Source organism: Microcaecilia unicolor, chromosome 1 (genome assembly GCF_901765095.1).
Source record: "Microcaecilia unicolor chromosome 1, aMicUni1.1, whole genome shotgun sequence".
In the NCBI taxonomy this organism is placed as follows: domain Eukaryota; kingdom Metazoa; phylum Chordata; class Amphibia; order Gymnophiona; family Siphonopidae; genus Microcaecilia; species Microcaecilia unicolor.
In genome coordinates this window covers 64253645-64278784 of record NC_044031.1, presented here as the reverse complement: position 1 = coordinate 64278784, position 25140 = coordinate 64253645, and the positions used below count along the sequence as shown (strand labels likewise).

Sequence of the window (25140 nt, the reverse complement as noted above, 5' to 3'; positions counted from 1 at the left end):
AAATAGGAAAAAAAAATTTTCCTTTTTCCCTCCTCTAAAACCTAGGTGCTCCGGTGCATCTTGTCTGATTTCGGGATCGCCCTGTCACTACTTCTCCCTACTCACGTCACGCAATCTTCCCTGGTGGTCTAGTGACATCGGGGCAGGAAAGAGCCCCCTCTTTCCTGCCCAGCGCGCTGCTCTCCATCCTTCCTGTATGCAGCCTGACGGTCTCGGCGAGATTCAAAATGGCCGCCGAAAATTGAAGTCTCGGCGGCCATTTTGAATCTCACCGAGACCGTCAGGCTGCATACAGGAGGATGGAGAGCAGCGCGCTGGGCAGGAAAGAGGGGGCTCTTTCCTGCCCCGACGTCACTAGACCACCAGGGAAGATCGCGTGACGTGAGTAGGGAGAAGTGGTGACAGGGCCGGGGGGAGGGCGATCCCGAACTCGGAGGGCGGGCGGCCAGCCTGCCAGCCAAATCTACCTTCGGACTATAAGACGCACCCCCCATTTTCCTCCCAAATTTTGGGGGAAAAAAGTGCGTCTTATAGTCCGAAAAATACGGTAAGTGAACCACAAAAGCATTCCAAAGAGTGTCAAAAGGTTGGGGGGGAGGGGAGAAGAGTAAGAAACAGGGAGGTATGGATATCAGAAGGTGACAGCAGTATAATGTTATGGTTTATAATGCGATAGGAAACCCAGAACTCTGTCAAATCCTTTCCTGCTGGTATTGAACTATTTTGCCTTAACTTCAAAAGTCTTATGCTCCTAGATTTTAAAATTTCCTCTTAGTAGTCTGACCATAGGGCCATTAATGCAATGCTGGGTCATTTCAACCAAATTTGAAAACTACCCACCTTACCATTTCAGAAATTAATAATCATCAGAATGAATACCAATATATAAGATGAAAAACTGCAAGCTTTCAATCTTCTAACATCAATGGTGTTCCAGATAGCAGCTCTTTACCCAACAGGGAGCTGACGGTTTGCAGCCGACAAAGTTTGGACAACTTTTAGATCTTCTCAACTCTGCCATTAAGTGTCCTACAGCTGTGAAATTTGTACCACTTATTCAGAATTTTGTGCAGATTCAGAAACTGAGGTTTGAGATATTTGTTGTCAAAAATGGAATTTTACTCAAAACCCACTGTGCCAAATATATTCAAGGAAAAGCTTTCGTATTTTATCTATTAGTAACTGGTTAAAACGAGCAATGCGTGATAATTTTAATTTTGTGCAGCTGGAAGCTATAGCTTTCCTGATATGCCTCACTGAAAACTGTCATACTAAAGAGTCCACTTCAGAGGATCATGTGGGACAGGTAGTACAAAAAGGAGCTTTACATCATTAAAAAGTGCAAGCAAAATCCTCTCATTTGATGTCAGTTTCATTTTGCTTCTCCCAAGCTATCCATAACAAAGAACGTTAAAAATTCCAAATTCTGAACAATTGTCAGCGACATCTTTTCAGGCAGATTTATTTTAACAGACATTATGAGCAACTGCATCAATTCAAGAGTCTATTAAGAGTTAAAGTGTTCTGCTTTAAAAGCTGTGTAAAGTTTATTTTTTTAATGCGTCTCTTGTTCAGATGGTACTGGCGATTGGTTGCAGTCAGAACATCAACTGTCATGAGCACATGGATAACAGGTACCAGCACTCATCTCTGCAGCTTAGCCAGGAAAATGACAATGCAAGAACCCAATTGCATCGTTAACTATATCTGCATTTTCTTCAGAAAGTTCCAAGATGGCTTCCAAATACCAATCATAATCATCAACATATTAACCACACAAGTTGCTGTATAAAAATGCCTCTGCAGATATTCCACAAATTTTGAGCTCACTAGTTGTGTAGAATGAAGAAGCTGTGGTGGCTTCTTGTGCCAGGTATTGTTTTAGCAGTTGTAAATTGATTTTCCAACATTTCTCAAATCAACATTGGCAGAAAAATGAAAATGAATTTTGTATTATGCTTTTGTTTGCCCAGTTGAGCAGATAATCAGTTGTCAAATTATGTTGACTGGTGGCATGTTGTACACTTTGTGTCAAGACTCTTCATGGTGCCACCAATGTCAACACACTTTCCCATGGCTTGTAGTGAAAAAAATGCTACTCTGCTGTCAAGATCTTCTTGCTGCAAGAATAGATTGATAAAGTTCTTGTAATTCTTGTACTGAGCTGCAGCACCATCACTGAAATAAATGTAATATTAGGAAGCACTTCTTTCAGATGTTAATTGCCTTCTGAAATGCATACATACAAAATCGTGCTGCACGCAAACACTGACCATACACACACATGTTTTGCTACACCTTCAAATCCCTCAAAGTTCGATACACAGTCCACCAAGTTTTTTTCCAACAATTGTTTGTAGGAGCCTTGTGATGCCATCCCAGGCTATCCCTAGTGAATTACATTGCATATTGTCACCATCTTCCTCATTGGAATCTAAAGCTTCACAGGCCTTGCTGTAAAACTCTTGCATGTAGTGGCACTTAAAATACTTTACTATGACAGATGGGCTGGATAATGGATGTTGTGTTCGGGGAAACAGACAGAACCTCAACGTCGGGGTGTGCATTTTTCTAGGTCTGCACAACAGTGTACTGGTGCATTATCCAAAATCAGAATACCTTAAAGGCAAGGTTCTTATGGAGGAGATGCCATTCAGCTTCTGGAAGCAAAAGGTTGTTGAACCGCTCCCAGAATAATTTGGATGTTATCCAAGCTTTACAGTTCCATCTCCAATGGACCGGCATACAGTTCAGGTATTTTCCTTTAAGAGCACGAGGATTTTGGGCTCTGTACACTGTAAGAGGCTTGCATTTGAAATCATCCTTGGCACTGGTGCACAACAGGATGGCACAATCTTTAAATGCCTTAAAACGAGGGGCTCTGGCTGCCATTTTCATTATATACGTCCGTTTGCCAGCCTGTTTGAAAAACAAGCCAGTCTTGTGAACATTGAAGACTTGCTGGCACATAACCCTTTTCTTTTATAACACTTCTTTTCTCTATCCATACTTCTTCCCTTGGTGCTCTGATCTCATTCCATGGTTTTCAGTATGCTGATGACTCCCAAATCTACCTCTCCACTCCAGAAATTTCAGCATCAATCCAGGTCCAAGTATCAGTCAGTCTGACATGCTGCCTGGATGTCTCACCATCTGAAACTAAACAAGACGAAGACTGAGCTTCTTATCTTTCCCCTAAACTCACCTCTCCTTTTCCCCTATTCTCTACCTCTGTGGATAACTCATCCTCCCTGTCTCATTAGCTCGTAACCTTGAAATCATCTTTAACTCCTCTCTTTTTCTGCACATATCCAACAGACTGCTAAAACCTGTTATTTTTCTCTATACCACCACCACCAAAATTAATCTCTTCCTTTCTGTGCACACTACCAAAACCCTTATCCACACTCTTTATCACCTCTCGCTTACACTATTGCAACTTGCTTCTCACAGGTCTCCCACGAAGCCATCTCTCTCCTCTTCAATCTGTTCAAAAATCTGTTGCACGACTTATATTCCGCCAGTCTAGCTATGCTCATTAACTCTCTCCTGTCACTTCATTGGCTCCCTGTTTCCACATAGATTTCAAACTCCTCTTACTGACTTACAAGTGCATTCACTCTGCAGCTCCTCAGCACCTCTCCACTCATCTCTCCTTACACTCCTCTCCGGGAGGAACTCCGTTCATTGGGTGAATCTCTTATCTATTCTCTTCTCCTCCACTGACAACTCCAGACTCTGTTCCTTTTATCTTGCTGCACCATACACCTGGAATAGACTGACCATCTTCAAATCTAGGCTAAAAGCCAACCTTTTTTAGGCTGCTTTTAAACCCTAACCCCTATTCACTTGTTCAGTACCCATGTCTGTTTTCTCATTCATCTTAAGTAATTCCCCAATCCCTTATTTGTTCTGGTTATATTTGTAAGCTCTGTCGAGCTGAGACAGTCTTCATTTTCAAGTGCACAGTACTACTATTACCATTTCTATAGTACTATTAGATGTATGCAGCAATGTTTTAATTTCTTCTACAGCATCTCCGTCAGCTGAACCTGCCTTGCCTCAAAGGCTTATATTTTTAAGCGCATATCACCTTTTAAAATGCACAAACCAGCCAGAACTAGCAGAAAAGGGTTTCACGTTTTCCTGACTGGGTGACATGTTTATAAATCTGTTTGGCTTCCATCCTCACAGCAATGCTGTCCAGAATGCTCCCTCCCCCCATCTCTATATATAAAAGGCAACACCAACGTTCTATGAAGCCTCCAGCCGGAAGTGTGAAGGGGGAGAGATATCCGGTTTCCCCATGAGTGTCTGCCCCGCCCTCGCTCTCTCTCTAACACTAACAGTGAAGGAAAACAGCAAAGCAGGAAATCAAATCGCTCTCTCTGTAACAATGAAGGACTCAGAGGGGGGAGGGGAGAGAGGGCAGAGAGGGCAGGGACACACACACTCCCACATGCACACAGAAGAAAACCTTGCTAGCCCCCGTTTCATTTGCATCAGAAATAGGGCTTCTTTACTAGTTTCTATATAATTCACAAATGTAACCACTTTTCCATTGACTCAACACAATTTTCTGGTACTGCTTCATGAACAGACTGCTGAATCACTTCCTCTTTTTGCCAGATGGATTGGATTTTTGATTCATTTAACTCACAGCCAACAGCAGACATGCTGTAAAGAAGCTTATCTAAACACACATTTTGTCACCAAGACGCATCACATGTTTCTCTTACAATTAGTACATGTAGCATGTAACTCACCCCGCTGACGCTTGGTGGCCATTTCCAGAAGCAAACTGTACTGTATCATGCAGATGGAAATGGTTCTTGTCTTAATCTGGTCATCAGATTAAATGTTTATTCCATTTTGCAAGTAGTTTTTGGAGGCAATGATTAAAAGTCATTTACTGTCTCCCTCATGGCTGCTCTAGGACACTTCCAGAAGCAAACTGTATTACTTGGTGAAAAGTCCTGGGACTGCCACAGACTCTGATCCCTGGAGCAAGTCCATTTTTCTCACTGTCTCTCATCATTCAGATGAAAACAGTCATCTTAATCTGGTCATCGGATTTATTCCACTTTGCAAGTACCTGTAGTTTTTGGAGGCAAAGATTTAAAGCCATCTGTGTCCCTCTTGGCTGCTCTAGGATTCTTGGTGGCAGTTTCCAGAAGCAAACAAGCAAAATGCAAAAAGGAGCATGTCTGCAAATGCATGAATACCACGCATGGAAAATGGCTGCTGCTATTTGCGCCTATGTGGATAAGTGAAAAAGCGAATGTCAAACACGTGAATAAATGATAATAGACTATAGCTGCTTGGTCAGAAAGTGCATTTCCACTCAGAATCTGATCCAGCCTGGCAATCATTCTACTCCAGGATTTTGTTTTCACCTTGCATTTTGATATTCTATCAGCAACGAACTTCATTCAGTTTCTCATAACAGCTTCATTAGGGCTAAAAGTTCTGCCCCAGCATATTAGCAACCTCTTAACACCACAGGAAACTTTGCCTCCAATATTCCATTCTGGTTTTTATTTTACTTTCAGAGCTCAGTTCAAGCACTAAGCAAGGCTTCTCCCAGTGTGATTCCCAACTTTTCAACTTGTACAAGGGTTCCAAAACTACTGAACTAGGCTGCAGGCAGCTCCCAGCTTAAAACTATCAGCAACAGCAATTATTTTCCAATCCCTTCATTTCCCAGCTGTTTCTACGGTGCAAGTGGTACACACAATAACCTGCTGCATTTAGTTCCTGCAGCATGGCTGCTTGGAGCTCAGCCCCACCTCCAATACCCTAGGCAATGTCTCTCACACAAACAGTCCAAATAGCCCATTTACTCTGCAGGCTCAGCAGCATATCTTCATAGTGCAATCATATGTTCTCTGCAAACGTCCTGGGCAAGCGTTCCTGGCTTGCTAAGCAGCATCTCCTTGCTTACCAAGAATTTTATTGCAGTCTGCCCCCACTGCTCCACAGCATTATTCAATACAAACAAGAATACTTCTCAGACATCTTTTAATTTCCATACCCTCCCATGCCCGTGGGGTTCATTCTCTGTTATCTAGTTCCACTATTTTAGTCTCGTTAGAGATCTGGAGCTTTGGGCTTCTACCTCCCTTGGTTACCCAGCGTCTTAGGGACCACCAGGCTGAGACTCCTCCACTTCACTTCTTGGGGCCCTTATCTACTGTGTATGTTTTTAGGAAAGTGTCCTACTTTTGCCCTGTCCCCTCCTGCTAGGCTTTCCCTAATAGGCTTGGATTCCTGGCTCACTGCAATTGCAAGACTCTCTCAGCTACCTCCCAATAGTTCTATTAATCCTTCTGCTTGAAGCAAGTGCCCACCTTGTTGGAGTCTCAGGAATCCTATCCCATCCCCCAGCCTTTAAAGGGGCATTCACACATTCCTGATATTTCCCCCTTCACCATACTTTGTACACAATGTGTACTGTGGCAAGCTAAGGGAAAGTGCTTCCTCTTTATCCCTTCCCCTCAGGTCCTCTCCTATAGGCTTTGGTCTCATCTGGGATCCTGTAATGCTTCTCCACCCCACTCCCCCTCTTCATTTCCATCAGGTACAGAGTGGACAATAGGGAAACTTTTCTTCCTGTTTTCCAGCTTCAACTGCTGAAAGGAAGCCATGTCTGATCCAAGACTGTGCTTCTCTGAAAGGGAACCATGCTTTGCAGCTGATACTCCTTCATGCACCCCCCTCATCGCCATTAAAAAGTGTGTGGCTTCTCTTCCAGTTTTCCAGTACTTACTGTATGTACAGTAGATTTTGGACCTGGGACCCCACTTTTTCCTGTGAGGAAACCATTTTTGATTTGAGACACTGGTTCTAACAAAGGAAATGTTAAAGAAAGTAAACATTAAAGATGTTTTAAGCTGAGACCTTGCTTTTCCTACCAGTGAACCATGTTTGATCCGAGACCATGCTTTTGCAGAAATTGAACAATGGTAAGATTCTTGTGCACAATGAGTTTTATGCGGTACTGTACATACACCTATTCCTCTTTGTTCATTTACACTTACAGCACTTTATTCATACTCTCATTCTTAGATCTGTTTTGCCTGCAAACTTGGTGTTTGGAGAGTTTCCAGTTTCAGTTCTGCTGTTTTGATATCTGCTTCACATACTGTTATTGACTGGAGAAGACAAAGCAGTGAGCTCTGTATTTCTGTTCACATTGTCTGCTGTAGAAGACAACTCGAGTGAGGCTGAACATGCAGTAGATAAAATATGGCTACCTTGCTCGGTTCTGTATTTTTGTTCACACTGCCTCCGTATAATTGCTGTTTTGAACAGTACTATATTGTGAAATATACTGCTCTGTAAATTTGTGCTCAAATTGCCTGTTGTACAAGAAGCACAATCATGCCCTATACAATTTTTTTCTTTTCTTATTGCTGATTAGTGTTACTATTTTAAATACAGATACCGAATGCCTGTTTTTAATGCATAAAGTACGTTTTCCAAACATTTAAGAGGTTATTGTTTTCCATATTATCCAACTTTTCAGTTATATGAAAACAGGTCAGTCCCATTTACGTCGGATAATCGAGACTATATATGCCCTGTGCATATTGCAACATATTCACAGTTTAGACATATATATCCTGGTTTCTAAAAATCAGGATTTAGCAATATGTACAATGTACATGTCTAAATGACAATTATTCTTAAATAGGTTAAGGAAGTTTTATTTTAGAAATCCTAACCGCATTCAGTTTTCAGGTTTGCTTTCCTTCGAGCAGACCCCTTAAACAAAAACCCAATTTTAGTATCTAACTCTATACTTCTCTTAACATATAAAAAGCTACACCAACCAGAGCTTATCGGTATCACCAAGAGGTATATATATATCTGTACCAGTCTAGGACAAAACTGATCTTGTGGACTGATATCTTTGGGGTATACTGGTGTAATAAAAAGTGACAGCTATGCTTTTTCAAGATGAGAAAAGAAAAGGTAACCTCTTACATATGAGAAATGTGTGTATATATATATTTTACTACAGATTGAACATTACCTATTTTCATCAAAATATGCCATGACCTTAGTAAAAGGGACCTTTTATTTCCAAACTATAAATAAAATCAGATCCCCTCCTCTGACCCAGTTAAAACTTCTGATCCCCTCCCTAGAACACCCCATCTTATAAGCACCCCCTCCTGGTTGAAACTCTGTCCCCCTCCCCCCACCGGGGTCCTACTTCAATTCAATATTTGTGGTCAGTAGTGTCATGTGAAAGCGGGCACCATCTGCTCCCATATCAGCCTCGGCTGAAAAACAAATAGCCATTGTGACCCGTAGCAGTAGTCTTGTGGCACTAACATTAGGAACATCTTTTCCATACAAGGCTTGTTTCTCCTTATATGGAAAGGATGCTCCCTAGAAGCAGTACCCACAAAACTATCTCCTTGGCTCAAGACAGCCATTTTATAAACCAGCTGAGTCCCAGGCTAGAACAGAGGGGGCCCACTCTTGCCTGGCATCACTGACCACCAATGCTAAGTTGAAGCAGGATCCAGGAGAGTTTCAACCAATGGGGGGGTGGTTACTTACATGGGGAGGGAGCAAGAGCAAAGGTCTTAACAGTGTCAGGAGAGGGGATTGTGTGTGTGTGGGAAAGGGGGTGGTAAGTGCAGCCACACTACCAGCAGTCATAATAACTATCAGGTGGTAATATCCCTTGTGCTGTAACAGCCAGTCACATCTCCACCCGCCCCCGTCAAGCCCCAATCCCATCCTACTCCCACATTAGCCAGCTAACAGGATTCTTAATGCAAAGACCAAGTATAGCACAGGAAACAGTAACGTGGGCCCACACTGTTTACGGTATTGAAAACCCTGTGTTAGCTGCTTAATGTAGCTTAGTAAAAAGGGCCACCAAGTGTGACTTCTTCGGGAACTATTGAAAGTTTATTTTTATAGCACAGTATTTTTGTTAAGAGTATATTAAAGCTAGAGCTACAATAAATGGTTACAAGAAGATCATTTGTAATTAACAGAGAAACACATTGTAACATTATGCACATTTCAAAACAATTTACACTGTTATATGTCCTGCCTACATCCAGTTTGAGTCTACAAATTTGAAAAGTACCTGCTATCTGAACTGAGCCATCTTCTCCCAGAAGAATATTCCCTGCTTTCACATCCCTGTGGAAAACAAGTGATAATGAGTCCCTCTAAACCTTCAAAGATATTGCTTAACAACCCTTCACAGCTACAACATTTTAATATCTTGAGTTAAATCCCAACTTTGTATTAATGTCCATTTCCACTGCCCTGCTAGTTTTCACAAATTGAAGAACTATCTGCCAGCATGTTCACAAGCATTATATTTTAACCCTTGTGAATCCTGGATATTATAAGCTGAGGTGGTACTAGATGCTATAACAAATTACATTTATAGTCTCATTTGATTTTCTTTTAATTGGATAATTTTTATGCTGATATACTTTGTAAAATGTTCCATATATATATTTTATGTAGTTTACTTAATTTTAAATTTGATATATTTTGTGGGGGGTTTTTTATATTTATGAGATTTTTGTAGTATGCTTTACAGTATTTTAAACTAATTGCCTATTTTTGCAAGTTAACAATGGTATTTAAACCTCTTTGGTTTTTAGCTTATCCTACTTCATATAGTACCTTTTTGCTAAACTATTTGATGCCCTATGGCAATGCCCTCAATGAGATTAATGTTGGATGTCCACTATAATATAGTCCTGAATTGAATCAAAGTACCAATGATGACAGAAAGAGGATGGGAGTGATGATTTCATTGGGACTTGAGGTACTAACAAGACCACTTTATTTTCAGGCAAGCCAAAAATCCTACATGAATGGCTGTAGCAACGTCAACCAATATCTGCAAGCAGGTTCTGGACATCACCACTGGGGCTAACTATATATTGCAGAAAAGCGAAATGAAGACCTGCTTTCAGTCCTCCAGGAGAAAGGTTTTTGCTTGTATCTAGAATGATGTATATTGGAGATGTACCAATTAGAATGTTTTAGTATTCGGCCGAATATGAATAATGAAAAATATTTGGTTGAATATGAATAATGGATATTGAGCTTTAACAAATAATAAAAGCAGCAATGTGAAGTCAGAAATCAATTTTTATTTCAGTAGAATTTAGCACAGTAGTGAGTAGTGACCCCGATTATTCATATTTGAATTTAAATCACAATTTTGTTGAATACAAATAATGTATTCAGGGTACTATTTTGGGCCAAACAGATGCCAAATATTGGGTACAGCCCTAGTGCATATACAGGAAACGGTATTCATGAGGAACAAAGTAGATATCTGAAAACTGATAAAGCCTAGATACACTGTTTTGTCCCCGAGGGCTAGGGCCTGAATTTTGGGAAAAACTACCAGAAACCAGTTAACCTTACTTGTGGAGATAGGCAGCTACCACAAGGAGACATTCTGTGAATACTGTGGGAGCCAACGATAGATCAAATGAAAGGATCTTGCATTGAAAACGATCCAAAGGGTGATCTCTGGCATATCACATAGCAAGGGTGGACTGGTATATGAGCAGGGCCAGCTTAACCATTGGGCCAGGCAAGGCTTTGGCCCAGGGAACAAGTGATTAAGGGCACCAAAAATCCCAGGCTCTAACCACACCTGGTCTACAGGTGAAGCGTCTTCTCTCCACCCCCCCCCCCCCCCCCCCCCCCCCCCCCCCCCCCCCCCCCAGGTCTGGCATTGCTCTGTCATCACGCATTCCCCCTCGGTCCTGTAAAAAAATGGTCACCCTTGATGACGATGGCAGCAGCATGAAAGGCTACCTTCAGCCAGCCCCTAGGTCTTCCCCTCTGCTCTGTCCTGCCTCCTCTGATGCAATTTCCCGTGGGCAGGATGCAGAAGACCCCGGAGGCAGCCTATCATGCTGCTACTGTTGCCACCCAGACAACAGGGGAGTGAGATAGGTGAGGGAGTAGTGCCTAACCCGTGGAGAGGGAGGGAGGGAAGTGCCAGAAGCAATGCAATGATTGGGGGAGGAGGGGAGGACCGCCTAAGTAAGTTGGCTTAGAGCGCTACTATCCCTTGAGACACCCCTGTATGTACGTATATGGATCATTGAGATCTAGGGTTCACAGCCAGTCCCCATTCTTTAAAGATGGTAAAACAGAGAAATAAGTATCCAATACAGAGAAAGGAGTATTCATTTTGAATTTTCTTGAAAAGAAATTGATTCAGATCTCTAAGATTCAGAAAGGGGTGGAAGTTTTCAGTTGTCTTTGGAATGAGAATATCTGAAATAAGAACCCCAACTTCTTTCCTGTGGTGAAACAGGCTCTATGGCATTAGACTGAAGGAGAAGAGAGATACATGGAGATGGAAGTTCAGCTAGGGATCCAACATCACACCTCACTGAACTTTCTAGAAGGATCTGGAAACTAACAAAGGTAATGACCCTAAGAAGCGCTGTAATATCTAGAAAAAGACAGACTGAAATTAAACTATGATAAAACAAAGGCTGTTTTTTTTTTTTTTAAGTAAACATTTTTATTATCAATTACCATGTGGTAATGGTAAGAAGTTTCTCACTGAAAAAGGGAACATGTGGTTTGCCAGGGGAACTAAGAACAAAATAGGAGCCAGAAGTGAACCCCTAGAAATGAGAAATACCGCTCACAAGTAGCATTTTGCCATAAAACTGAATAAGTTCTATTCAACAAGTAGGAATAAAACCAATCTATGAACATCCCTGAGATCCTTTAAAAAAAATATCCCAAATCAAAAAAGTTTCCAGAGCAGATAAATCTAAGAAAAAAAAAAAAGCAAGATCATACTAATTTTGATCCAAGTGGGACTGAATAACGGTGGTAATGCCTATTAGAGCAGTTTCTGTACTGTAGTGTTTGCAGAAGCCCGTTTGGTGTTTTAAGTTCTTAATTGACCAGCTACAAAGAATTCTGCTAGCTTGGACACAAAACGAAGATTGACAATTGGCTGGTAATTCATAGCTAAACTTCTACTTAGTTTATGATCTTCCACTAAGGGTTAGATGAATTGGATTTTCCAAGAAGCTGGTCAAAGCTAGAGATAACCTCAATCTCAGGCATTTATATCCTTTTAGATCCTAATAATCGGTTCGGAGCGGTTTACAAAAGAAATCAACATAACAGACTTTCAATAAAAATATCACTATAAATATTTTTGAAAAAGCTTTCAAATATTTATGAAAGATTGATTTTTAACAGGTAAAGGTAAATTATTGCAAGTTTGATCAGCCTAAAAAGAGAAAGCACTCTTAAAATTCAGACACCCTTGCATAATGAAAAGGGGAACAATGATCTCCCTGCGGGAGGGTAAAAACAGAAGGTTTCCTCTACGTTTTGATTTGCCTTTTTTTATGTAGCCAAAAATCAAATGAAGGAACCTGATGAAACTGAAGCACTAGTGGCGCTTTAGAAATGTTAAGTAGTAGTAGTAACTAGAAGAAAACACTCAACCCAGAACCACAAAGAGTGGGCCTCTGGATTGATCTGTTGTGACTAATGAAAAGAAAAATTACCAGGTAAGGACTAATTTTACCTTCCATAGAGTCCCACAGATCAATCCAGAGACTTGCGAGATGTACCAAAACAGTCCTCGTGGGGCAGGGTACAACCTCAGCAGACTGAAGTGATGCACCACAGGCCGTAGCTACATGTGCTGTCACGTCTAGTCTGCAGCCTAGCAAGGGAAGGACAGCAAATCAAGAGAATGATTTGCAAAAGCCATCCACGGCAGGACAGAGGACCAAGTGGCCGAACTGCAAAGGGCAGCCATGAAAGCCAGACGGGACTCGGAAGTCAACTGCAATCTGGAAGAAAGTGCTGCCACCCACAACAGGAGAGACTATCCCATATAGAGGTCAGCCAAAGAAATTGCCTCTCTCAGCAGCCCCCCATGGCTCTCGAAACCAGATCACCTTTCTTGTGACCAGCCACAGGACAGCATGAGGCTATGCTAGGAGGCATTTCTGTTCAACAGGTCAGGAATCTGATGATCCCATCACAGTGTGGGTGTTTCGTAAGGAGTCGCTGCCTTTCTATATACCTAAGGCTCTCCAGGTTCTGAATATGTCTGCTTCTGTTCCTGCCACCACTGCATCTGCTAACCTTAAAATGGCAAGCACTAGAAGACCGCGTCAGTCTTTAGCAGTGCATGAGGCTATAGAGGAAGTCACTTCTGCTCAGTGGGTCACCCCAAACATTGCCACGCTATGCAGAAATGTAGCTAGGTGGGGTGCAAGGGGAGCAGCTGCTCTCCTAAATTGATTTTGAAAAAAATGGCACCTTTGCGGATCAGTCCTTCAGCTTTATACTGATGCCTATTTACAAAAGGACCTGAGCAAAGCATGAAGCAAAAATTTGACCAACGGAACTCACTGGTCACTTCTAAATAGTATAGGAGTACATAGTGAATGTCCAAGAAGTGGGAAGAGACAAAAGGTGGAATGGGATGAAAATCAGAAACCACCGTATGCAGAAAAGACAGGACTGTGTGCCTCGTCACCCCTTCAGTAGAAATCTGGAGGATCTCGAACGGATGAAGTCGGGAGTTCTGAGTCCCTACCTGAACTGGATCACTGAAGAAAACTAGGCTGCCCTGGATGATAGTCCTGGTGTCCTAAAAAGATAAGGGCAAGCATTAAACTGACTGAAAAGAACGTGTAGACATCCTCAGGAAGACGTTGAGTCTATGAGTAATCAAACAATAGCTGACCTGAAAAGGGAGTTGAATAAGCCGTTGTTAGAAACTGCATCTGCCACCCAGCAGCACAACCACATCAAATGAGAGGCTGTGACCGCCAAAAATGTCTGCTTATTCAACGCCCGAAACAAATCATAGAAGAAAACTTAAGTAAGCCAGCTTCGACTCCACATCTGGCAAGTGAGGAGGCGGTCGACTGTCTGCCTTCTCTAAGGGACCTGAAATCTGTTGCCGCCAGCTACGGCACACCCTAGCAACCTACAAGCTGCATATAGCCACCTCCAGAGAGAAAACATATGAAATGTCAGCGGAAGGCTGTGTTAAAATCACCCATTGAGATTAAGTTGGCTTGAAGGGAACCATAGAGATGGGAACCAAAGCAGAGAAGGAACCCCTGAAGTGGTCTGATACAGAATCAGGCCAATGGGGGAATGTCCAAGAAAGAGACCCTTGTGCCCAAAACTTGAACCTATTTCCATATCCTGGACCTGGTAGGGAAAGTAGAACCTGACTTGGGTTGGCACCTCTTACTGAGAGGCAAAAGGAAGAAAGGGCTTCCCAAGCCTATATGGAACATCACTCCCCAATAAGCCAAGATTTGTGCTGTAAACCACTGACTCTTGGTAACACTGATTGCCAATCCTAGGGACTGAAGAAGGGCAGGTACCTTGGATGAAATTTGCAGACTCTCGATAGAGAGAGCGCCACAAATCAGCCAATCAGGAGGTATGGATGAACCTGCAATCCATCCTCATGAAGGAAAGATACCAGTATCACCATGACCTTGAAAAAATGTCTTTGGTAATGTGGAAAGGCTGAATAACATGGTCAATCGCTACGGTCCCTCTGTGGGAAGGAGTACTGGAAATATGAAAATAAGTTTCCTAAAGGTCCAGGGTGGCTAGAAACTCGCCCCAGACTGAACTATTACACACTGCAAGATTTCCATTGTGAAAAGTTGACAATAAATACTCTAGAGACTCTTTATGATGTCCAAACTCAGCTGGAAGGAAGCTCCCTGGTTCAAACTACAAAGCAAAGGGAACTTCCAATTCCCCCAATTGCAACTGGGGACTGACTCGACTATGCCTAGTAGTAGTAAAGGAAGAACCGTTGGCAAGATGGCAAGAACTGCCTGATATTAGAGTTTGAGCTTGCATGTAGACTAAGAAAAATCTGTAATGAAGTCCAGGTTGTAACTGTGCGATAGAAAAACTAAGACACGTTAAGCTGAGGCAATCTTGGTCACTCCAGAAACCTGTAGAGTCCTCCTGCCTGAGGAGTGAACTGAGACTCCATCATTGGGCGATGCAGCTGGCATAGGTAGACCTGGAGTTGAAACCAAGCTCATTCTACCAGCAGCCAGGTGGCATGTCGTAGTGGAAGTGGAAACCCTGAAAGTGGTTTTCCTGGCCTCACAAAATCTACGACAAAACCGAGAGGATTAAAAATCATCCTTGAACTCGTCCCCTGGCAATCTCCGAGACTTGGGAGTTCCTCAGGTCTTTACCCAACTGTCCTAGATTTTCTGCAGTCCCAAGATTACTTCCAAAAGGCAGGCTGCCAAATATGACTTGGAAGCCACATCAGTGGTCTGATGTCTAAGCCAGCACTAACTTCTTGCAGAGTGTCAAGAATTGGCATGTGACTGTACACAAGAACTGCTGCGCATTGGAGCTAACAAGCGTGGCTGAGAACAAGAGCCAGATGGCGCAGCAGAATATGGCTGTTGAACCATTGCGCACTGCAGAAAGTCGTGAAGTGGCACCTCTAGAGCACTGTGCTCACTCAGCTGGTTGCAACATTAAGCTATCTCTATACTGAAGCAGCTCCCCACCCACTCCTCATGAAATCTATGTGCCCCGTACCATGAAAATATGCCAAAAATGCCATAGATGTAATTAGAGGTACTGGGTGTACTGCAGATACTGGGGTAGCTAGGGCTAGAATGCAAAGGTGTGGCCAGTATCAGTGTGCAAAAAGAGAGAGGAGGGCAATCTTTAGTACAGTAGTAGTGATAACTGTTCTAGTCATGCAAGAATTGCTTGGCCAGGCAAGCAGTAAGAAAATGAAATAAAATATGCCCCACTGGAAACACAGCTGAGTCCATGATTTCTAATAGGGTGGATAAACTAGCTTTGAACACGTACCCTTCAGGCAGAAAGGCCAGCCACCTTCCTGAATAAAACTAATTTGATGTAAACAGTGCACACAGAGCAAATGCCACTATGGGAGCACAGAGTGCAGGATTACCATGGAAACCAAGAGAAACCCGAGAGGCCTGTAGTAGCCTCAAAATGTAACATTTTCTCACAGAAACAGGCAGTCAACAGCCCTAAGCCTAACTAACTAAACCCCATCTGTACTGCCATGCTCTCAGAAAGGGAAAGAGAAAGAGTGAAAACCCTTGAGTAGGATCCCTAATCCTGATCCCTTTCTCCCCTCCATTAATGATGTACACACACCCAGAACCTCCTCAAGAAAAGGTCCAGAAATATTCTTAGTGCAACTATAAGAGGGTACACCCAAACCATAAATCACCTAGTGAGGCACAGACCAGTGGCATAACCACAGGTGGGCCTGCCATTTAAGCCTCAGGCCCATCCAACAGTAGCACACGTTTAGCGGTAGCTGGTGGGAATCCCAAGCTCGGCCAGCTGAAGACTTCCCCCTGATGGTAATGAAAACACTACTCTCTACGATACCAGCATCTGCGCATTCTCAGTTTTCAGCGCACAACTACTGCAGACTACCAAAGTAGAAAGAAGCATTTTCCCACCAGCTGAGATATTTTTTTGGTGGTGGTTGGGGGAGGGAGAACACTCGGTGCCCACCCACTTTCTTGTCTAGGCCCACCTAAAATCTGTTGTCTGGCTACGCCCCTGGCACAGGCATATGCACCAGAAGACTTTCAGATAGTCAGTACTTTCCAAGCTGCAGTTTAAGGCTCTCGCTGCCACAGAACAGCCGCACAGGTCTACTGGGCCTCCAACCTTGCCCTTGGGAAGCTGCGGAAGACTCAAAAGATGTGGGAGGCCCAAGGACTCCCAAAGGAAGTCTGCAAACTGCCCCAGGCCTTTTTCTCAGAAGCCCTTAAATACCAAATATGAAGAAACTGGGAACGATACACCACAGTTCCCCAGTCACATCTTCTGAAAAGCCTGCACATAAAACTGCCAGAATCACAGGCAAATCAGGCCCCACAGGAGCACAAGCGCTTCAGCCTTGCTATGCGAAATGGCAGGAAAGATGGCGTGCACCCAAGAAAACAACTGCCCTGCACCCACCAAAATGAGCCAGGAAGGAACACAATGCTCCAGAGTCAGGCTGTACAGTGGAGCTCCGGCACAGGAAACAGCAGCAGCCCAGCGGCTCCCACACCGGGAGCTGCTTTTGCACTCCCCCACCGGTGCAGGTAGGGTAATGACTACTCACCCCCTAGGGAATCGCTGTCGTATGCCAAGTCTATCCTCCCACCCCTCAGCCGGTACTGAGCTGTTCCTCCCCCCCCCTTTTTTTTTTTAAGGGAGGAGGGGACACTGGAGCAAAAGAAACCTCAGACTCTTTTTAAAGTCAGAAAAGTGAGAACCAAAAACCCCGGTCAGGCAGAAAGAAGGGGGCGATGGGGGAGAAAAGGAAGGGATCTGGCACCACCAGGTGTGCACCCAAGTCCCAGGACTGGGACACCTCAGACCACAGACTCTCCACAAAACCCAGGGGACCAGGCCAGGAACCAATGAATCCAGAGCTGCACGGTTATGACCATCCACCTGCTAGATAGAGAGAATACTAAAGTTAATGTGGCTGCACATGACCACATATAGTAAACCTCTGAAGTTCTCTATCTCCACCTCCCTGGATTGATCTGTGGGATGCTATGGAATGGATTCTGCAGAGCTACTGTGAGTTTCATTTTCTGTAAGGCTTGTGCATAGTGGTGTGCAAAGTCTAGAATAATTAGCTCAGTGTTTTTTTGAAGTTTAAAAATCTGGATGTAATGGGGCAATTTGACAATGATAGAACTGAAAAATGAACCTGCAGAACTATTGTTAGTAATATATAATTTATCTTTAAAATCAAGCACGGTATTGAAGACTGGGGGGGGGGGGTGGCCAATGTAATGACGATATTTAAAAAAGGTTCCAGAGGGGATCTGGCAAATTATAGACCAGTGAGCCTGACGTTGGTGACGAGCAAAACGGTACAGACTTATGAACAAAATTACAGAGCATATTCAAAATCATGGATTAATGAGACAAAGCCAACATGGATTTAGTGAAGGAAACTCTTACCTCACCAAATCTTTTTCTTTGAAGGGGTGAACAAGCATGTGGCTAAAGGTGAGCCAGTTGATATTGTGTATCTGGATTTTCAAAAGGCGTTTGATAAATTACCTCATGAAAGACTCCATAAGAAATTATAGAATCATGGGATAGGAGGTAGTTTTCTATTGTGGATTAAAAACTGGTTAAAAGAAAACAGAGTAGGGTTAAATGGTCAGTATTTTCAATGGAGAAGGGTAGATAGTGGGGTTCCCCATGGGTCTTGTGGCAGGACCGCTGCTTTTTAACATTTAAAACTGATCTAGAGATGGTGAGGTAACTAAATTTGCTGATACAAAGTTATTCAAAGTTGTTAAATCGCAAGTGGACTGTGCAAAATTACAAGAGGACCTTACGAGACTGGGTGTCTAAATGGCAAATGACGTTTAATGTGAGCAAGTGCAAAGTGATGCACGTGGGAAAGAGGAACCCGAATTATAGCTATGTAATGCAAGGTTCCATGTTAGGAGTCACCGACCAAGAAAGGTATCTCGGCATTGTTGCTGATCATATGTTGAAACCCTCTGCTTAGTGTGATGCAGCAGCTAAGAAAGCAAACAGTGTGTTAGGTATTATTAGGGAAGGAATGGAAAACAAAGACGAGGACTTTATAATGCCTTTGTATCAGTCCATGCTGCGACCACACCTCAAATAGTGTGTTCAATTCTGGTCACCGCATCTCAAAAAGGATATGGTGGAATTGCGACGAAAATGATAAAGGGGATGGGACGACTTCTATGAGGAAAGGCTGAATTGGCTACAGCTCTTCAGCTTGGAGAAAAGGCAGCTGAGGGGAGATATGATAGAGGTCTATAAAATTATGAGTGTAGTGGAACAGGTAGACGTGAATCGTTTGTTTACTCTTTCCAAAAATTCTAAGATAGGGGGAATGCAATGAAGCTGCAAAGTAGGAAATTTAAAATGAATCTGAGAACATTTTTCTTCACTCAATGTGTAATTAAATTCTGGAAATTGTTGCCAGAGAATGTGGTAAAGGAGGTTAGCTTAGCAGAGTTTAAAAAAAGGTTTAGCCGGCTTCCTGAAGGAAAAGTCCATAGACCTTTATTAAAATGAGTTGGGGAAAATCCACTGCTTATTTCTGGGATAAGCAGCATAAAATGTATTGAACTTTTTTGGGATCTTACCAGGTATTTGTGACCTGGATTGGCCACTGTTGGAAACAGATGGACCTTTGGTCTGTCCCAGTGTGGCAATACTTATGTACTATGTACTTATGCTTTTAAAGTTTCAAAACTGCAATTTTTCAACTAACTGCACTTGTTCTAGTGGATCATATGTTATCTGTTTCAGTGTTCACTTCTATTTCAAACACAAAAAATGTTGTACACTTGATATGCATTTATTGTCCACTGCTTAAATACTAAAGTTAAGCAGAATCAGATCCTGCAGCAAAAGTGGATCCAACTTTAGCTAATCACAGTTACATAATTCTGACCACAAGCTTACCTCACCTACTCGAGCAGTGGTTTGACAACTGTGGAGTAGCAGTTTCTTCCTCTACAGTGGGCAGAAGACGAATTGAGAAGTAAAGCAAGAAGCTACTGCTGCTGACAGAGGCACAGAGGAACTACAGAGTCAGGTGAGGAACTCAAAATGGAGTGTAGATGCAAGGAGAAAAAAAAAAAAACACACTTTCTGCTTCTATGGAGACTAGGCTTGCACATATGTAAGGTGATTTCCAGGTGAAGACTGAAAGCAAGAATGTTTGAATGTGTCTGACATCAGTTGATCATGGTTTGGGTCTACATGACACGGTAATCTAACAAATGATCTGGAACAGTAAATGCCAAGAAATACTTTGAGGTACTGCAGAACTGCATAATTCCATCAGGAGAGAAATCTTTTCTAGATGACTACATTTTCCAGGATAGTAATGCCCTATTGTCATCAAGCAAAAGCAGTTGTTGACAAAGAAATCTAAGATGATTTTTTCCCTCGATTGGCCAACCCAGTCCTCAGACTTGAATCCAATCAAGCAATGATGGCATGAAACATTCCAACCTCATCCTGAATCAGAGACCTGACAGGGACAATCACTGCAGCCTGGAATCAAGTGGTTATCAGCCATCTTCTAAAGTTGGTCCATTCAATGCCTGGATAGTGTAAGGCTGTCCAAAACAGTAAAAACTGACCTACTAAATAGTAACCATCACTAAAATACAAACAAATGGGCATTTATCTTGCCACATTTTACAAAAACTAAATACCTTTAATCATATAATGCCATTGATACATCTAAACAGCTGCTAAGTGACATTAACATTGAATAACAGGTACTGATCTATAAATTGCAATTTCACATAACATGCATTTATTTTTTTATTTATAGCGATATTTATATCCCACATTTTCCAAACGTGTTTGGTTCAAAGTAGCTTACAATTTTAGTTAGAAGAGATAGCGAATTACAGAAAGTTAAGTGGAGGGAGAGAATTACATTTTACGAGGAAGGATGGGTGGGAAGAGGACCTGAAAGGGTTCCTTATGAGAGAAAATTTTGGTGAATTTTATAGGTTAGCTACCTGCATACAAGGTCTAGTGGAGGGACTAGGTTAATAGAGATAATGTGGGGTCCAGATGACGGACTTGAATGAGGATAAAGGAGGGGAAGGTTGGCTGTTTTAGGGAGGGGTTGTGGAGGATCAGTGTTTGTTTTTGTTATGTGTGGGTAGTAACCTTTTGAATAGCTATGTCTTTAGGTGTTTCCGAAATTTGGGGTGAAATGTTAGGGATCTTAGTGACTTGGGCAGGGAATTCCAGCACTACAGAATCGTTGTGCAGGAAGTCACAAATGCTAAGCATGCAAAACTTTAAAAAATGGAAATGAATACAAACGATACTGATATTCTGTATGGCAAACAGCCTATTCCAGACTTTCACACACCACCAACTGTGAAAGTAGGAGGAGGGCAAAAGCTAGATAAAACTATGTAGAGGAGGCTGGACAAAGTGCATATGGAAGAGGTTTATTCCCAGCTAAAGAACTTGAATCGAGTGCTGGTAGAAAGCAAAGGGTGGATGCGTGTGATAGATATCAGTTAACTGCTGGAGCAAGTATCTTTCTTGAGAAATGAGAGAAGTCTGCAGCACATAAATTATTAATTGGCTCAGAGGCAGATCCAGATGAATGCTGTTAGGTCTTTTACAAAACCATAACACTTCAAGACACGTAGAACCCTGGTATTCAGTGAAGAGTAAAATTTATTTTGTTCTTTTATTAATACTTTAATAAGAATATGCCATGCTCTTGAAATCCAGGAAGGATTTAGAAATACAAAATTTTCTCCATTTAGGTTCATTGTGGCAGCTTTGGCTCTCTCCTATTCTAATGGAAAACACTGAGTTCTCTTTGGAGGTAAGTTGTTCAAAGAGGAAAGAAATGAATTATTCCAGGCTGGTTCGTGATCTTCTAATGAAGTGGAGAAAGTCATGGGTTAGATCACACTCTTGTACAAAGGCTTCAGGTGTCAAGAACCACTAGAACTTTTAGGGCCCTGTTTACTAAGAGACACTGTAGGCGCACAAACTTTATAGCATGCTAACACTAGACACACCCATAGGCATATAATGGGTGTGTATCATTAGTGCGTGCTAAGTTTAGTGAGCAGGGCCCTTAATTAAGCAAGAAATAATTGAATACTATTCCACAGAAAGAAGTAATATTTAATATTTGGCACTGCTGACATTAACTCCAGGGTGCAGGATTTGGGTGGGGACGACAGCCCTGGAGAAGTACACAGAACCTATAAAACACAATGGCAAAGGTAAGTGAGAACAGCATGTGCATGGTTCTCATGCCATTGTTCTAACCATTGGGTTAAAGGCAAACACTTGCTTATGCCTATCATTGTATAATATGATTGAATGTCTAATCTGGATTGAATGGTGGCCTCTTTTCTGTCCAATTTTTGGATTTTCTTGGTTGTTAAATTTTTAGATATAACCACCTGTAAATGGCAATGCATGTCCAGACACTGTACACACAGAAAATAATATTTATTAAGTGAAAATAAAATCTACATAACATACAAGATTTTTTGTTTGCAGCCATTACCAGCAATAATCAAGCATTGATCAGATTTCTTGAAGCCATTTGACTTTTCTAGAGTGGACTGGAAGCTCCACAAAGCAAAGGTTTACATGTATCCATACAGCACTAGGTACATCTAGTAGTGCAAGATAATTAAAAGGAGGAGACAGCATTATCTGTCATTGATGCAACTTCAAAGTAGACAAATATGGTGCAAGAGTCTCAGACTATCAGGCAATACCCAGAACAGCAGCTCTCTGACCCTTCCTACAGCCCTTTCATCCCAGGCAGCACATAGGGAACACAAAAGTATGGAATAAGCTTGGAGTAGATATAGCAAAAAGTCACTCTGCTCCCTAACCCGTCCTGTCAATCAAGGGAAGAGATGAGTGTAAGACCCTGCAGAGCACCTACCCTAGCTGTTCCAGCCCTTTTCTTTTCTGCCCTAAAGTCAAAATGCAGCCGTTAGGAATGGGGGCATAAAGGACAGGAGGGACATAGTGAAAGCACAATGTTGGTCTTTTCCTTGCTGTGCAAGGTACATAAGTACTGACATTCTGGTACAGACCGAAAGTCCATCAAGCCTAACATCCTGTTTTTAACAGTGGCCAATACAGGTCACAAGTACCTGGCAAGATCCCAGAAATAAGAAGTGGATTTTCCCCAAGTCAATTTTAATAATGGACTTTTCCTTTAAGAAGCCATCCAAGCCCTATTCAAACCCCACTAAGCAAGCTGCTTTTACCACATGCTCTGGCAACAAATTCCAGATTATACGTTGAGTGAAGAAATATTTTCTACAATTCGTTTTAAATTTGCTACTTTGTAGCTTCATTGCGTGCCCCCTAGTCCATGTATTTTTGGAAAGAGTAAACAAGCGATTCACGTCTACCCATTCCACTCCATTCAGTTTATAGACCTCTATCATATCTTCCCTCTTCTCCTTTTCCCAAGAAACTGTCTTGTTCCCAACAGGAACAAGATGAGGAAAAGGCTAGAGCAGAAACATTCCTAGTCCACAGGTATGACTGAGTGTGGCAGTAAAGAATAAGATATAAATGCCGAGAGGTGTATTGAGAAGAATAAACTCAGGTAATGTTGTGTCCTCCCCATCTACCTCAAGAAAGCTTTACAGACTGTTTTGCAATTTTGTTTCCTCTATGCTACCAAGAGTTTTACAGCAGGTATGAGAAAGGACCAGGACTAGTGTTGCCTCGCCCCCACTGTCCACCATCACTCTAGCTCCCTTTTCCTCCCACCTCCCGACCCATCTCTCTCACCATTCCAACCATCCTCTGCCACTGCCTGACAAAACGTCCTGTTTCTGGTGGACTCCAACATGGCAGAAGGAAGGCAATGAGACAGCCAGAGACAACATTTTTCAGCTCTGCTACTACTACTACTATTTAGCATTTCTATAGCGCTACAAGGCATACGCAGCGCTGCACAAACATAGAAGAAAGACAGTCCCTGCTCAAAGAGCTTACAATCTAATAGACAAAAAATAAAGTAAGCAAATCAAATCAATTAATGTGAACGGGAAGGAAGAGAGGAGGATAGGTGGAGGCGAGTGGTTACAAGTGGTTACGAGTCAAAAGCAACGTTAAAGAGGTGGGCTTTCAGTCTAGATTTAAAGGTGGCCAAGGATGGGGCAAGACGTAGGGGCTCAGGAAGTTTATTCCAGGCATAGGGTGCAGCGAGACAGAAGGCGTGAAGTCTGGAGTTGGCAGTAGTGGAGAAGGAAACAGATAAGAAGGATTTATCCATGGAGCGGAGTGCACGGGAAGGGGTGTAGGGAAGGACGAGTGTGGGAGCAGCAGAGTGAGTACATTTATAGGTTAGTAGAAGTTTGAACAGGATGCGAAAACGGATAGGGAGCCAGTGAAGGGTCTTGAGGAGAGGGGTAGTATGAGTAAAGCAACCCTGGCGGAAGATGAGACGGGCAGCAGAGTTTTGAACCGACTGGAGAGGGGAGAGGTGACTAAGCGGGAGGCCAGCAAGAAGCAGATTGCAGTAGTCTAAACGAGAGGTGACAAGGGTGTGGATGAGAGTTTTGGTAGAGTGCTCGGAAAGAAAGGGGCGGATTTTACGGATGTTGTAAAGAAAGAAACGACAGGTCTTGGCAATCTGCTGGATATGAGCAGAGAAGGAGAGAGAAGAGTCAAAGATGACCCCAAGGTTTCGAGCTGAGGAGACAGGGAGAATGAAAGAGCCATCAACAGAAATAGAAAACGGGGGGAGCGGGGAGGTGGGTTGGGGGGGGGGAATGAGAAGCTCGGTTTTGGTCATATTTAATTTCAGGTGGCGTTGAGACATCCAGACAGCGATGTCAGACAAGCACGCTGAAACTTTGGTTTGGATGCAAGGTGAGATATCAGGGGTAGAAAGGTAGATTTGGGAGTCATCAGCATAGAGATGGTAGGAAAAGCCATGGGATGAGATTAATGAACCAAGGGAAGAAGTGTAGATAGAAAAGAGGAGGGGACCAAGAACAGAACCCTGAGGTACGCCGACAGGCAGAGGGATAGAAGTAGAAGAGGATCCACCAGAGTGAACACTAAAGGTGCGGAGGGAGAGGTAGGAAGAGAACCAGGAAAGGACAGAGCCCTGGAATCCAAGTGAGGACAGGGTATCGAGAAGTATGCTGTGATCAACAGTGTCAAAAGCGGCAGAAAGATTAAGAACAACGAGGATGGAATATTGACCTCTGGATTTAGCCAGTAATTGCTACCCACAAGAGCAAGGTTGATGGGCCAAGGTGTGTTGGGGGTGTTAGATATAGGACCCACAGAGGGAGGAAGAGGGGGGGGGGAATACTAGGATTTATGGGGGAATTAAGAAAAGGGAGCAATGCTGGACCTGTAGGGGAGGGGAGAGAGACTGAAAATAGGAACACTTGCTGGATCACCAGGGAAGGGGGCAGGAGAGAAATAATAGATGGCAAAATGCTAGGGAATCCTGTGTAGGAAGAAAAGAAGAGTGAGGAGTGATGCCAAAAAGAGGGGAAGAATATGGACATACAGGTG

At 42.7% G+C, this 25140-nt stretch overlaps 1 protein-coding gene across 2 annotated transcripts in view; it reads right to left on the bottom strand.

Annotated features, from left to right (window-relative positions):
* OXSR1 (oxidative stress responsive kinase 1) overlaps positions 1 to 25140 on the bottom strand; it is a 258627-nt gene that overhangs the window by 173899 nt on the left and 59588 nt on the right. For both annotated transcript variants that reach the window (XR_003941568.1, XM_030198016.1), the window contains exon 5: positions 9116 to 9171. Coding sequence is in view for 1 of the 2 variants with exons in the window: in XM_030198016.1 (XP_030053876.1) it covers positions 9116 to 9171 (56 nt within the window). In the remaining variant the exon portion in view is untranslated. The remainder of the gene's footprint in view (positions 1 to 9115; positions 9172 to 25140) is intronic.